General features: G+C 36.2%; 1 protein-coding gene across 1 annotated transcript in view; it reads left to right on the top strand.

The window, feature by feature from the left end:
* Window positions 1–12093, top strand: part of KLRD1 (killer cell lectin like receptor D1) — a 77754-nt gene extending 65661 nt beyond the window's left edge. Inside the window, exons 2-7 of the mRNA XM_007469497.1 lie at window positions 8374–8466; window positions 8614–8676; window positions 9936–9972; window positions 10114–10273; window positions 11043–11146; window positions 11973–12093. Of these exons, the coding sequence (XP_007469559.1) occupies window positions 8374–8466; window positions 8614–8676; window positions 9936–9972; window positions 10114–10273; window positions 11043–11146; window positions 11973–12093 (578 nt within the window). The remainder of the gene's footprint in view (window positions 1–8373; window positions 8467–8613; window positions 8677–9935; window positions 9973–10113; window positions 10274–11042; window positions 11147–11972) is intronic.
* Window positions 12094–14404: the final 2311 nt, after the last annotated feature.

Raw genomic sequence — 14404 nt, 5'->3', positions numbered from 1 at the left:
TAGTGCGCCACGGCTGGCCGGGAGGGAGTCCGGGGAAAAGTCTGGAGCTGCCGAAGAGGCAAGAGACTTTTTCTTCCCTCTTTGTTTCCTGGTGCGCGAGGAGAAGGGATTAAGAGCGCTGCTTAAAGGAGCTCCAGAGACGGGAGGGAGCCACGGCTTAAAGCGCGGACCCCAGAGATGGGCATGAGACGCTAAGGCTGCTGCCGCCACCACCAAGAAGCCTGTGTGCGAGCACAGATCACTATCCACACCCCACTTCCGGGAAGCCTGTGCAGCCGCCACTGCCAGGGTCCCGGGATCCAGGGACAACTCCGTGAGAACGCACGGCGCGCCTCAGGCTCATGCAACGTTACGCAGGCCCGCCCCGCACTCCGTGCCCCTCCCTCCCCTGGCTTGAGTGAGCCAGAGCCCTCGAATCAGCGGCTCCTTTAACCCCGTCCTGTCTGAGCGAAGAACAGACGCTCTCCGGCGACCTACACGCAGAGGCAGGGCCAGATCGAAAGCTGAACCCCGGGAGCTGTGCAAACAAAGAAGAGAAAGGGAAATCTCTCCCAGCAGCCTCAGAGGCAGCGGATTAAAACTCCACAATCAACTTGATGTACTCTGCATCTGTGGAATACATGAATAGACAATGTATCATCCCAAATTGGGGAAATGGACTTTGAGAGCAAGATTTATGATTTTTTCCCCTTTTCCTCTTTTTATGAGTATATGTATGCTTCTGTGTGAGATGTTGTCTGTATAGCTTTGCTTCCACCATTTGTCCTAGGGTTCTATCCATCCGTTTTTGTTTTGGGGTTTTTTTTTTTTAAGATTTTTTTTTTAATAATTTTTTTTATTTTAATAACTTTATTATATTTTATCTTACTTTATTTTATTTTACTTTATCTTCTTTATTTTTCTTCCTTCCCTCCTTCCCCTTCCTTCCTCCCTCCCTCCCTCCCTTTTCTTTCTTTCTTTCTTTCTTTCTACTTCTACTAATTCTTTCTAATTTTTCTCCCTTTTATTCTGAGCCGTGTGGATGCAAGGCTCTTGGTGCTGCAGCCAGGAGTCAGTGCTGTGCCTCTGAGGTGGGAGAGCCAACTTCAGGACACTGGTCCACAAGAGACCTCCCAGCTCCACAAATTATCAAATGGCAAAAATCTCCCAGAGATCTCCATCTCAGCACCAGCACCCAGCTTCACTCAACGAGTAGCAAGCTACAGTGCTGGACATCCTATGCCAAACAACTAGCAAGACAGGAACACAACACCACCCATTAGCAGAGAGGCTGCCTAAAATCATAATAAGGCCACAGACACTGCAAAACACACCACCAAACGTGGACCTGCCCACCAGAAAGACAAGATCCAGCCTCATCCACCAGAACACAGTCACTAGTCCCCTCCACCAGGAAGCCTACACAATCCACTGAACCAACCTTAGCCACTGGGGACAGACACCAAAAACAACGGGAACTACGAACGTGCAGCCTGCAAAAAGGAGACCCCAAACACAGTAAGATAAGCAAAATGAGAAGACAGAAAAACACACAGCAGATGAAAGAGCAAGATAAAAACCCACCAGACCTAACAAATGAAGAGGAAATAGGCAGTCTACCTGGAAAAGAATTCAGAATAATGATAGTAAAGATGATCCAAAATCTTGGAAATAGAATACACAAAATGCAAGAAACGTTTAACAAGAACCTAGAAGAACTAAAGGTGAACCAAACAACAATGAACAGCACAATAAATGAAATTAAAAATACTCTAGATGGGATCAGTAGCAGAATAACTGAGGCAGAAGAACGGATAAGTGACCTGGAAGATAAAATAGTGGAAATAACTACTGCAGAGCATAATAAAGAAAAAAGAATGAAAAGAACTGAGGACAGTCTCAGAGATCTCTGGGACAACATTAAATGCACCAACATTAGAATTATAGGGGTTCCAGAAGAAGAAGAGAAAAAGAAAGGGACTGAGAAAATATTTGAAGAGATTATAATTGAAAACTTCCCTAATATGGGAAAGGAAATAGTTATTCAAGTGCATGAAGCATAGAGAGTCCCATACAGGATAAATCCAAGGAGAAATACGCCAAGACACATATTAGTCAAACTGTCAAAAATTAAATACAAAGAAAACATATTAAAAGCAGCAAGGGAAAAACAACAAATAACACAAAAGGGAATCCCCATAAGGTTAACAGCTGATCTTTCAGCAGAAACTCTGCAAGCAAGAAGGGACTGGCAGGACATATTGAAAGAGATGAAGGAGAAAAACCTACAACCAAGATTACTCTACCCAGCAAGGATCTCATTCAGATTTGATGGAGAAATTAAAACCTTTACAGACAAGCAAAAGCTGAGAGAGTTCAGCACCACCAAACCATCTTTACAACAACTGCTAAAGGAACTTCTCTAGGCAAGAAACACAAGAGAAGGAAAAGACCTACAATACCGAACCCAAAACAATTAAGAAAATGGGATAAGGAACATACATACTGATAATTACCTTAAATGTAAATGGACTAAATGCTCCCACCAAAAGACACAGATTAGCTGAATGGATACAAAAACAAGACCATGTATTTGCTGTCTACAAGAGACCCACTTCAGACCTAGAGACACATACAGACTGAAAGTAAGGGGATGGAAAAAGATATTTCATGCAAATAGAAACCAAAAGAAAGCTGGAGTAGCAATTCTCATATCAGACAAAATAGAGTTTAAAATAAAGACTATTAGAAGAGACAAAGAAGGACACTACGTAACAATCAAGGAATTGATCCAAGAAGAAGATATAACAAGTGTAAATATTTATGCACCCAACATAGGAGCACCTCAATACATAAGGCAAATACTAACAGCCATAAAAGGGGAAATAACAGTAACACATTCATAGTAGGGGACTTTAACACCGCACTTTCACCAATGGACAGATCATCCAAAATGAAAATAAATAAGGAAACACAAGCTTTAAATGATACATTAAACAAGATGGACTTAATTGATATTTATAGGACATTCCATCCCAAAACAACAGAATACACATTATTCTCAAGTGCTCATGGAACATTCTCCAGGATAGATCATATCTTGGGTCACAAATCAAGGCTTAGTAAATTTAAGAAAATTGAAATTGTATCGAGTATCTTTTCCAACCACAACGCTATGAGATATCAATTACAGGAAAAGATCTGTAAAAAATACAAACACATGGAGGCTAAACAATACACTACTTAACAACGACGTGATCACTGAAGAAATCAAAGAGGAAATTTAAAAATACCTAGAAACAAATGGCAATGGAGACACGATGACCCAAAATCTATAGGATGCAGCAAAAGCAGATCTAAGAGGGAAGTTTATAGCAATACAGTCTCTACCTTAAGAAACAGGAAACATCTCGAATAAACAACCTAACCTTGCACCTAAAGCAATTAGAGAAAGAAGAATAAAAAAACCCCAAAGTTAGCAGAAGGAAAGAAATCATAAACATCAGATCAGAAATAAATGAAAAAGAAATGAAGGAAACGATAGCAAAGATCAATAAAACTAAAAGCTGGTTCTTTGAGAAGATAAACAAAATTGATAAACCATTAGCCAGACTCATCAAGAAGAAAAGGGAGAAGACTCAAATCAACAGAATTAGAAATGAGAAAGGAAAAGTAACAACTGACACTGCAGAAATAAAAAAAACCATGAGGGATTACTACAAGCAACTCTATGCCAATAAAATGGACAACCTGGAAGAAATGGACAAATTCTTAGAAATGTACAACCTGCCAAGACTGAATCAGGAAGAAATAGAAAATATGAACAGACCAATCACAAGCACTGAAATTGAAACTGTGACTACAAATCTTCCAACAAACAAAAGCCCAGGACCAGATGGCGTTACAGGCGAATTCTGTCAAACATTTAGAGAAGAGCTAACACCTATCCTCAAACTCTTCCAAAATATAGCAGAGGAAGGAACACTCCCAAACGCATTCTACGAGGTCACCATCACCTTGATACCAAAACCAGACAAGGATGTCACAAAGAAAGAAAACTACAGGCCAATATCACTTATGAACCTAGGTGCAAAACTCCTCAACAAAATACTAGCAAACAGAATCCAACAGCACATTAAAAGGATCATATACCATAGTCAAGTGGAGTTTATTCCAGGAATGCAAGTACTCTTTAATATACGCAAATCAATCAATGTGATACACCATATTAACAAATTGAAGGAGAAAAACCATATGATCATCTCAATAGATGCAGAGAAAGCTTTCAACACAATTCAACACCCATTTATGATAAAAACCCTCCAGAAATTAGGCATAGAGGGAACTTTCCTCAACATAGTAAAGGCTATATATGACAAACCCACAGCCAACATCATCCTCAATGGTGGAAAACTGAAAGCATTTCCACTAAGATCAGGAACAAGACAAGGTTGTCCACTCTCACCACTCTTACTCAACATAGTTTTGGAATTTTTAGCCACAGCAATCAGAGAAGAAAAGGAAATAAAAGGAATCCAAATCGGAAAAGAAGAAGTAAAGCTGTCACTGTTTGCAGATGACATGATACTATACATAGAGAATCCTAAAGATGCTACCAGAAAACTACTAGAGCTAATCAATGAATTTGGTAAAGTAGCAGGATACAAAATTAATGCACAGAAATCTCTGGCATTCCTATATACTAATGATGAAAAATCTGAAAGTGAAATCAAGAAAACACTCCCATTTACCATTGCAACAAAAAGAATAAAATATCTAGGAATAAACCTACCTAAGGAGACAAAAGACCTGTATGCAGAAAATTATAAGACACTGATGAAAGAAATTAAAGATGATACAAACAGATGGAGAGATATACCATGTTCTTGGATTGGAAGAATCAACATTGTGAAAATGACTCTACTTCCCAAAGCAATCTATAGATTCAATGCAATCCCTATCAAACTACCACTGGCATTTTTCACAGAACTAGAACAAAAAATTTCACAATTTGTATGGAAACACAAAAGACCCCGAATAGCCAAAGCAATCTTGAGAACAAAAAATGGAGCTGGAGGAATCAGGCTGCCTGACTTCAGACTATACTACAAAGCTACAGTAATCAAGACAGTATGGTACTGGCACAAAAACAGAAAGATAGATCAATGGAATAGGATAGAAAGCCCAGAGATAAACCCATGCACATATGGTCACCTTATCTTTGATAAAGGTGGCAGGAATATACAGTGGAGAAAGGACAGCCTCTTCAATAAGTGGTGCTGGGAAAATTGGATAGGTACATGTAAAAGTATGAGATTAGATCACTCCCTAACACCATACACAAAAATAAGCTCAAAATGGATTAAAGACCTAAATGTAAGGCCAGAAACTATCAAACTCTTAGAGGAAAACATAGGCAGAACACTCTATGACATAAATCACAGCAAGATCCTTCTTGACCCATCTCCTAGAGTAATGGAGATAAAAACAAAAATAAACAAATGGGACCTAATGAAACTTCAAAGCTTTTGCACAGCAAAGGAAACCATAAACAAGACCAAAAGACAGCCCTCAGAATGGGAGAAAATATTTGCAAATGAATCAACTGACAAAGGATTAATCTCTAAAATTTACAGGCAGCTCATGCAGCTCAATACCAAAAAAATAAACAACCCAATCCAAAAATGGGCAGAAGACCTAAATAGACATTTCTCCAAAGAAGATATACAGACTGCCAACAAACACATGAAAGAATGCTCAACATCATTAATCATTAGAGAAATGCAAATCAAAACTACAATGAGATATCATCTCACACCAGTCAGAATGGCCATCATCAAAAAATCTAGAAACAATAAATGCTGGAGAGGGTGTGGAGAAAAGGGAACCCTCTTGCACTGTTGGTGGGAATGTAAATTGATACAGCCACTGTGGAGAACAGTATGGAGGTTCCTTAAAAAACTACAAATAGAACTACCATATGACCCAGCAATCCCACTACTGTGCATATGCCCTGAGAAAACCATAATTCAAAAATGTCATGTACCAAAATGTTCATTGCAGCTCTATTTACAATAGCCCAGAGATGGAAACAACCTAAGTGTCCATCATTGGATGAATGGATAAAGAAGATGTGGCATATATATACAATGGAATATTACTCAGCAATGAAAAGAAATGAAACTGAGCTATTTGTAATGAGGTGGATAGATCTAGAGTCTGTCATACAAAGTGAAGTATTCAGAAAGAGAAAAACAAATACTGTATGCTAACACATATATGGAATTTAAGGAAAAAAATGTCATGAAGAACCTAGGGTTAAGACAGGAATAAAGACACAGACCTACTAGAGAATGGGCTTGAGGATATGGGGAGGGGGAAGGGTAAGCTGTGACAAAGCGAGAGAGAGGCGTGGACATATATACACTACCAAACGTAAAATAGATAGCTAGTGGGAAGCAGCCGCATAGCACAGGGAGCTCAGCTTGGTGCTTTGTGACCGCCTGGAGGGGTGGGATAGGGAGGGTGGGAGGGAGGGAGACGCAAGAGGGAAGAGATATGGGAACATATGTATATGTATAACTGATTCACTTTGTTATAAAGCAGAAACTAACACACCATTGTAAAGCAATTATACTCCAATAAAGATGTAAATAAATAAATAATAAATTTTTTTAAAAAAGGAAAATTATGGTGCAATTTTATTATACCAAGTAAATTTACCTTCAAACATTAAAAAAACTTCCTGTCACCTTCTTTTGTGATAGTCAAAGTGTGTGCATTGCACAAGTTCAGTGAGAATTTCCTGTATTGTGGTTCCGGAAACATTTTAGAAGATAGTGATTTTACTGCTTCTTGTTCATACTACACATCCGTGTCTCATCCGCAGATGATGCCAGCACACTTGAATACACAATTTTTCTTTTTTTAAAAATTTCTTCATACACAACTTTCAGGTTCCTTAGCCTACAGCTCAGCTCCGTGATCTAACCCAGTTCTTCTTGAACAAGCAGCCATCGTGCCTTTCTTGCATGGACACTGGAAAAACATTTCACGTGGCAGGTATGTGCAGCCCAAGTCATAAAATGAAAGAATTAAAATAGCCAGGAAAAATATCTTGTGGGTATGGCTAATTTGAGGCAACCCTTTAGGACAAAAGTATACATTTTTAGTCTCCCCATGTATCTGCACTTTCTACTTTAATTTCATTTTTCTTATTCTTCATTCTGTAACTTAGAAATGATTTTGTAAAGATTTTTCCAACAGGTTTAAAGAGTGGATTCTGACAGGGATAGCTCTAAATTCTGACTGGAATCTGAATTTACCAGGAAAAATATAAACAACATAATTCTAGCATGAAAATAAATAGATAATGTCAAATATTATCAACAAAGTGTTTAAAAGTGTTTTTTTTTAATTTACCATTTGTGTTGTGACATCCCCCAAACCACCCAGATTAACAGTTTGACACATTGAACTGTTGTGAATGACAACACCCTTTGGAAGTGCGCTGTTAATGCAGAATCTCCTGATGCTAAATTATTTTAGGGGAAATGCCTGTGAGCAAGTAATTTTTGGCATGAGAAGATGTAATACATGTAAAAAATGGTTCCTGTAAAACAGTGTTTTATTACGTATCATAATTCAATGTAATGTGAAATGAACTCAGGTTCCCAAGTTATTACCGCTATATTGGTTGGGGAACCTCTCATCACACCATGTCTTCTCTTCACGGTACAGCCTCTACAAAGCTATGAGCAGCCTGACATTTCTCAGAGTAGCGAATACACTGAGATTAGCAGAAGGACACACTCCCAAGTAGTATTAATATTATTGTAACAATGATGGAATACATGTCATTTAAATGAAAGACTCTGGGTCTAGACAAACTTTCATTTGATTTCTGACTTGGGTACTTAATAGCTCTGATTCCTTGAGAAAATAACATTATTAATGGATCCTACATTTTCTCAGCTACCTAATGGGAATCAGATTCTCTATCTTGTGATTTTTTTGTTGCTGTTACAAAACTAAGAGTTTGTTATATTAGCCCACAAGACCGAACTTGGTGCCTGTTGATCTCTTTTTACTACAGATCTCTAAGCTTCTTTGTCAAATTAAAAAATAAATGGTAAGTACAGTTTGATAAGATAGAGCTGATAAAGAGGAAAATGTATGGCTAATCTCACTGAAGAATCAACTACGTCATATAAAATTTTTGGTATTGGGTGGAGTTCTAAATGGAATGTCTTCATTTTCCAACATTTCATTGACAAAATGATTGGGTTATTAAACCAAGGAACTTTTTGGATTCTCTCACTGGTTTCTGCTGTTAAGAACTTCAGCTCCTGTGTTTGTTCTTTAAATCTTTACCCTATCTCTCTTTCTTTATAGCTTTTCAGACCACTCCATGGAGGCTGATTTCTGGGGTCTTAGGAGCAATGTGCCTTTTGTTGGTGGCTGCTTTGGGAGTTTTGTTGAAAAATTGTAAGTTTTTCTAGTCAAGACTATATAAAAAGATCAAAATTGTGATGAAACTGTATTACAATAAAGGTTTCATTTTGCTAATGTGTAATATTTTGTTATTTCATAAATCTGTGTCTGATGAAGTAAATTTCTAATTACTTCTTACAGCATTTACTAAACAAAATGTTCAGCCAACATTCTCTCCAGGACCCTCCACAGATCTCCGGGAAGGTGGGTTCCATACTTTGGAAAACTTTAGTGCTGTTAGAGAATGAAATATTCTTGTTTTTCTCACACAGAAGCATGAAGGGAAATTATGCTTAGTAATAGAAATTACAGGATAGTCTCATTTTATTGCTAGCTTAATTTATTAAATTACATTGAATGTGTGTCATTTATATATTAAGTAATAAGGAAAATATTAGCCTGAAGTGACCTATTTTTCCTATGTGACTGCTCATGTTTAAGTAACAAAAGCAAATTACAGTAAATATTGTAGCTGATCCTAAGTGCCTGCTTGTGTTTCGTAACACATACTTTGATACCTCTTTACCTGTACCTCCGCTTCTTCCATAACTCAGAAAGAAGCACAGAGATTTCTGCAATTCTAAACTCTACTTAACCAGTGAACGTCAGCTCAAAATCCAAGTTTTTAAACGTATCTTTTCCTAAATGATGTCTCATCATCTTCTGTGTTCATACAGCACTTCATTCATATCTTTTTTCCCCTCAGCGTTTTTCCAACTTTATTGAGATATAATTGACATATGACATCGTGTAAGTTTAAAGTGTACAATGATTCACTTATTACAATATTATTACCACCACAGCATTAACTAACACCTCCATCATGTCACACAACTATCATGCCTTTTTGTGGTGAGAATGTTTAAGAAGCTCTCTTGTAGCAACTCCCAAGTATATAATGCAGTACTGTTAGCTCTAGCTATAATGATGCACAGTGGATCCCCAAAACTTAATCATCTTCTAAATGGAAGCTCGTACCTTTTAACCAACAGCTCCCCATTTCCCCCACATCCCAGCCCCTGGTAGCCACCATTCAACTCTACAATCTCAGCGCCACTCATTTGACAAAGTTTTGAGTGCCTACCACATAATATGACTTTTATCACTGAGGATGGTAAATGTTGAAGACACTATCACTAGTAAACTGGATGGTCAGACTTCAAGCTAAGTGCTTTATTAACTTCATTTTGAAATAAAATATCCAGAATTATTTTCTGACTCAGGAAATATGCTAAAATGCTTTCCTCCTTTAAATACCTCTTTAATCTAGTTCACTTTTAATTACACAGCAGAGATCAACTTTGGGTCACTTCCTCAAAAGAGGTTCTTCTAACCGCCCCCCATCCTATACTCTGCTACACAATATTTTAACATACTGAATTTCTTGTGTATACTTACACAAATTATCATTAAATATAATTCATAAATGACTGAAATTTGTATAATTCTGTCTCTATCTCTAGAATATAATCTTCATGAGGAAGAAGGGTCATGTCTGAGTCATTCAGATTAATATCCCCTGAACTGTGGTGTATGCAGTAAATTCTCAAAGAATAGTTGTAGAAAAAATTAAATAACAAATGAGTAAATAGCACTGAAAAAAACGGAATCTCCAATGTCATCAAGTCATGTTTTGTTTTTTCTCTTAGGATCTGGCTGCTGTTCTTGCCGAGAAAAGTGGATTGGCTACCAATGCAGCTGTTACTTCATTTCTAATGAATTCAAAACATGGAAAGACAGTAGAAATTTTTGTGTTTCTCATAATTCCAGTCTACTTCAGATACAAAACAGAAATGAACTGGCATGTATTTAATTCTGATTTTTCTACAATTTTTTTGACCTAGGAAAATATTATCTAAGTAAGCTGAATACTTTGATTCAAGTCTTTAATCAGATAGTAAATAGGCAGTTATATTTGAACTAATTTCCTATACTTTGAAACAGTCATAAAATCTACACAAAATTTCTCAAAGATTTACATTATAGGAATGTGACAGATAAAGTACAAGAAACTTTTTAGAGACAATTCAAAGAATAAATAATAGATCATTATTTTTAGTCAAAGAACTTTGAATTTTTAGTTCATTAATTGAATTTATAATTTATTTTGTAATTATATAGCTTTTGTTATCACTCTTGGAATGAATATGAAGAATATTATAAAACAATTACCCAACTCTTAAGAAAAAGTGAAAATTTTCTCTAACTCCATGCAGAACCTGTGCTAAGATTGATCCCTCAAGATACTGTTGACTTGGGATCAAATTTGATTGCTGATCCCCTGTGAAGGAAGTGTTCCATGAAAGCTCTAATTCCCTTTATGACGTTTTTCATTCTTTCAAGAAGTGAGATTTTGTGGTATGTTTTCCTCCATAAATGAATGGGCCTGATGAATGAGAAATATGAGGCATGTGACTTGACTATACCTCCTAAATTAAAAGTTAAAAATGACTTTAGTTTGTATAATTGAAAAACTGAATCTGAATACTAGACACTGACTTTCTTAAAAGTACATGATCCCTAGAGTAGATTCAAAATAGGTTAATATGTTGGTCTTTGTTTCCAAACAGCATTTTATGAACTCCAGTTCCTATCATTACTGGATTGGACTCTCTTACAGTGAAGAACATCATGCCTGGTTGTGGGAGGATAATTCTACTCTCTCCCAAGATCTGTAAGTTTCTGGCACTCAAAACCTTTTTCTGTTCTTTTTGAGTTTATCCTTAGATCTGATCAGAGAACGTAACATCCAGGAACACTGTAGGAAAGATATCCTGTTTAGGATGTGAGAATACAGAAAAGAGAATTGATACAACAGAATAACAATTTTAGTCCCAACCACAACATCCAAGTGTATGCTCAAGTGACATGAAGTTAGTGTACTTGTGACTCTAAAAGAGCTTTTGATATATGCTTTTATTTCCTGCCTTGGTACAAGCACTTGGATATGTATGTACATGTACAGATTCTCACATACACAAAAGCCATCCAGAGAAAAGAGTATATCCACTATTTTCCTTATTCTGGTGGAGCCCAATATTCTCAGCATCATCCCATATTTCCAACATTCTGGGCTTATTTTCTGTGTATTTGTAATCTTCAAATCTCATTTTCATTCATAAACATGGGGTTTATGAATGATGTCATTGAACCAATCATACAATGACAGGTTTTATTCTCTGATTTTTTTCCTAGACTAGATTAGCAGATGCATCTTAGAAGTAAAGTATATAACATATCAAAACCATTAAAAACGACAGCAAAAACAAAAAAATCCCCAACTTCATTGCTATTATTGATGCAATAGCTGAATTTTTGTAACATTGTACTCTGAAATTGTGAAAACTGACTTGAATGAAAAAAAGGTAATGTCTCAATGTGGTAATATCTCATTAAAATGCTTTTAAAATTTCTGTAGTTCTATCATTTAACAAAAACATCATCCTTGAACATTCTCATTTCCTTTTCCCAATATATTAAAACATTCTTCTTCATTACAGATTTCTATACCTTCACCCTCTAAATCCAAAGAACTGCATAATATATGACCCAAGTGGAAGTGTTTTGGATGCAGACTGTGGAAATAAATTTCGTTATGTCTGTAAGCAACAGCTTATTTAGATGTTTCTTGGGGCAGAAGGGCTGTGCAATGAAGATTCAGTATACTTAGAATGGTAACATATATTACTAACTACCTACTTCTGGGATCTGTAAAATGTTTCAAATCGTGTCTTATCAATCATAATTTTCATGTATTTGAAAATGTGTTTAAATTTTTTATCAAGATATAATTGACATATAACTTTACGTTAGCTTCAAGTATCTAACATAACAATAACTAGACACTAGGTCTAATTAACATCCATCATCATATATAGTTATAATTTTAAAATTTTGCCATGTGTCTTAAAATTGATGAAATGTGTGCCTACACCTAAAATTATAGTCAAGACAAATAATTTCATGAATATTAATGTATATGGTAAATAGTGAATTTAATAGTTTATGCGTATATTCTTGGAAATTCTCTCTGCAGAAATTTAAATAAAACTTAATTCATGCCAAATAATATATATCACATCATATCAGTCCTTTGTATGGCATACTAAGTTGAGAAGTCCCATCCTCATCTCTCTTTTTCTGGAAGTAAAAATAATTTTAGTGTTCCTTTTTAATTCTTTCTGGATATCTATACATCTATATGTTCTAATTTAGAGCTGAAAGTGCCATATAGTAGTTTCTTCATATGTATCACCTGGCCTTAGAGGGGAACACATTTGTGTGTCTTCTCTTGATGCTACAGAGTGCTGCAGAACAGTTGGAAGTCTTTGGCCAAATATATGGTCTCATGTGATTGCTTTCATATTTTGCAGGAGGAAAGGGCATCTAAGCCCTGATCATATAAATTTATAATACTTATTTCTTTACTCCACATATCTTTCTTGCCTATGCTTATCCATCAGTTAAAAAAAAGCCATTCTTACATGTACATTGAAGATTTTAATCTCTAGCCAGTTCCCAAAGCCTTTTCCTAAAAGTATGTACCAAAAACTAAATACTGTAAGATGTTACAGAAAAACCCGAATGAACTTTTGGGCCAACCCAATAATTACCCTTATTTTTGGGTGGAGGAGGGGCTAGCTCATTTTATTAAAGGATTTCTAAATAGGTAAAAGAAAGGGTGAGAACACAATGAGTTCTGATGCCCATCTGACCTGGAAGAGATTTTCCCAACCTCACAGATATCAAAAGCCAATTCCCTTTTTGTAATTGTTGCATCTACATCTTAAAACTTGTGTATTGACATCTATATTTGCTCTCTAGTTTTATATCTTAATTAAATAATAATAATTAAGAACCCAAAGTTGATTTTTATAATACAGAGAGTCAGGAAGAGGAAAGAACCTCTTATGTTTTATTTCTCAAAATATAAATATAATAGTACTACAACTTGAACTCTTCACATTCTTGTATGCAGGTTGACTTAGGAAAAATGCACTTAAGTTATACTATGCAAAATTCAGGACAGACTATAACATCTTTCAAATGTTTAACTTGGACTAAGTGAACATGCATTGCACTTTCTAGATATTTGAAATGTTTTGCCTTTGCTGTCCATGTGATTTTCATAATAATATAGTTTAATTGAATTTAAAAAGAACATTATAGGCAAGCTTATAATGAAAATAAATACTTTTCTGTTCCAACTGTCCCATCAATCTGTCCTCTTCCCACAAAAATTTCCTCTGAGTTTTTTGTGTGTTTCTTTGTTTTTTCCTACCTAGAGTAGTTTTCTCTGTAATGAACCAAGGATAGTCTCTTTTCATAATTTTTGTCCAGGATGAATCTCAACTGTGTTTATTTAGCCGCATTAAAGTATAGGTTCAAATTGTTACTTTCATATCATCACACTATGAAGTGTCCAGAGTTCAATCAGCTTTTTTTTTTTTTTTCTGAGAACTCATGAACATTTATTACAATGTTGCAAGAACAATGAGGGAATGGAAGGTGTTAAATATGACAGATGATGTCTAATTTCAGAGAGTAATCTATGTCAAAATTGTCTCCATTGAGGGAAGAAAATTCCTGTTGCCACCCAATTATAGCTCAGATTTTTTTTAAGCTCCCATATCTTTTCAGGGCATTGTGATGGAAAGTGCTGATTTGAATGAAGAGTACTGGTCACCCATGGCAGTGGCCTGCTCACATCTGGCCCCATCATACTAATCACAGTCAATCCAGGACCATCTGACCCATTTCATTTTTATTATTTTTTCTGCCACTCTTACCTGCATTCTGCTTTCCTTCATCCTGAAAATATCTTTGTAGTTCTTGGGATGGGAACAACATTTTTTTTTTTTTTTTTTTGCGGTACGCGGGTCTCTCACTGTTGTGGCCTCTGCCGTTGCGGAGCACAGGCTCTGGACGCGCA

The sequence above is a fragment of the Lipotes vexillifer genome, unplaced genomic scaffold, assembly GCF_000442215.2.
Source record: "Lipotes vexillifer unplaced genomic scaffold, Lipotes_vexillifer_v1.1 scaffold395, whole genome shotgun sequence".
Taxonomy (NCBI): Eukaryota; Metazoa; Chordata; class Mammalia; order Artiodactyla; family Lipotidae; genus Lipotes; species Lipotes vexillifer.
This window is presented reverse-complemented; position numbering and strand designations above follow the sequence as displayed.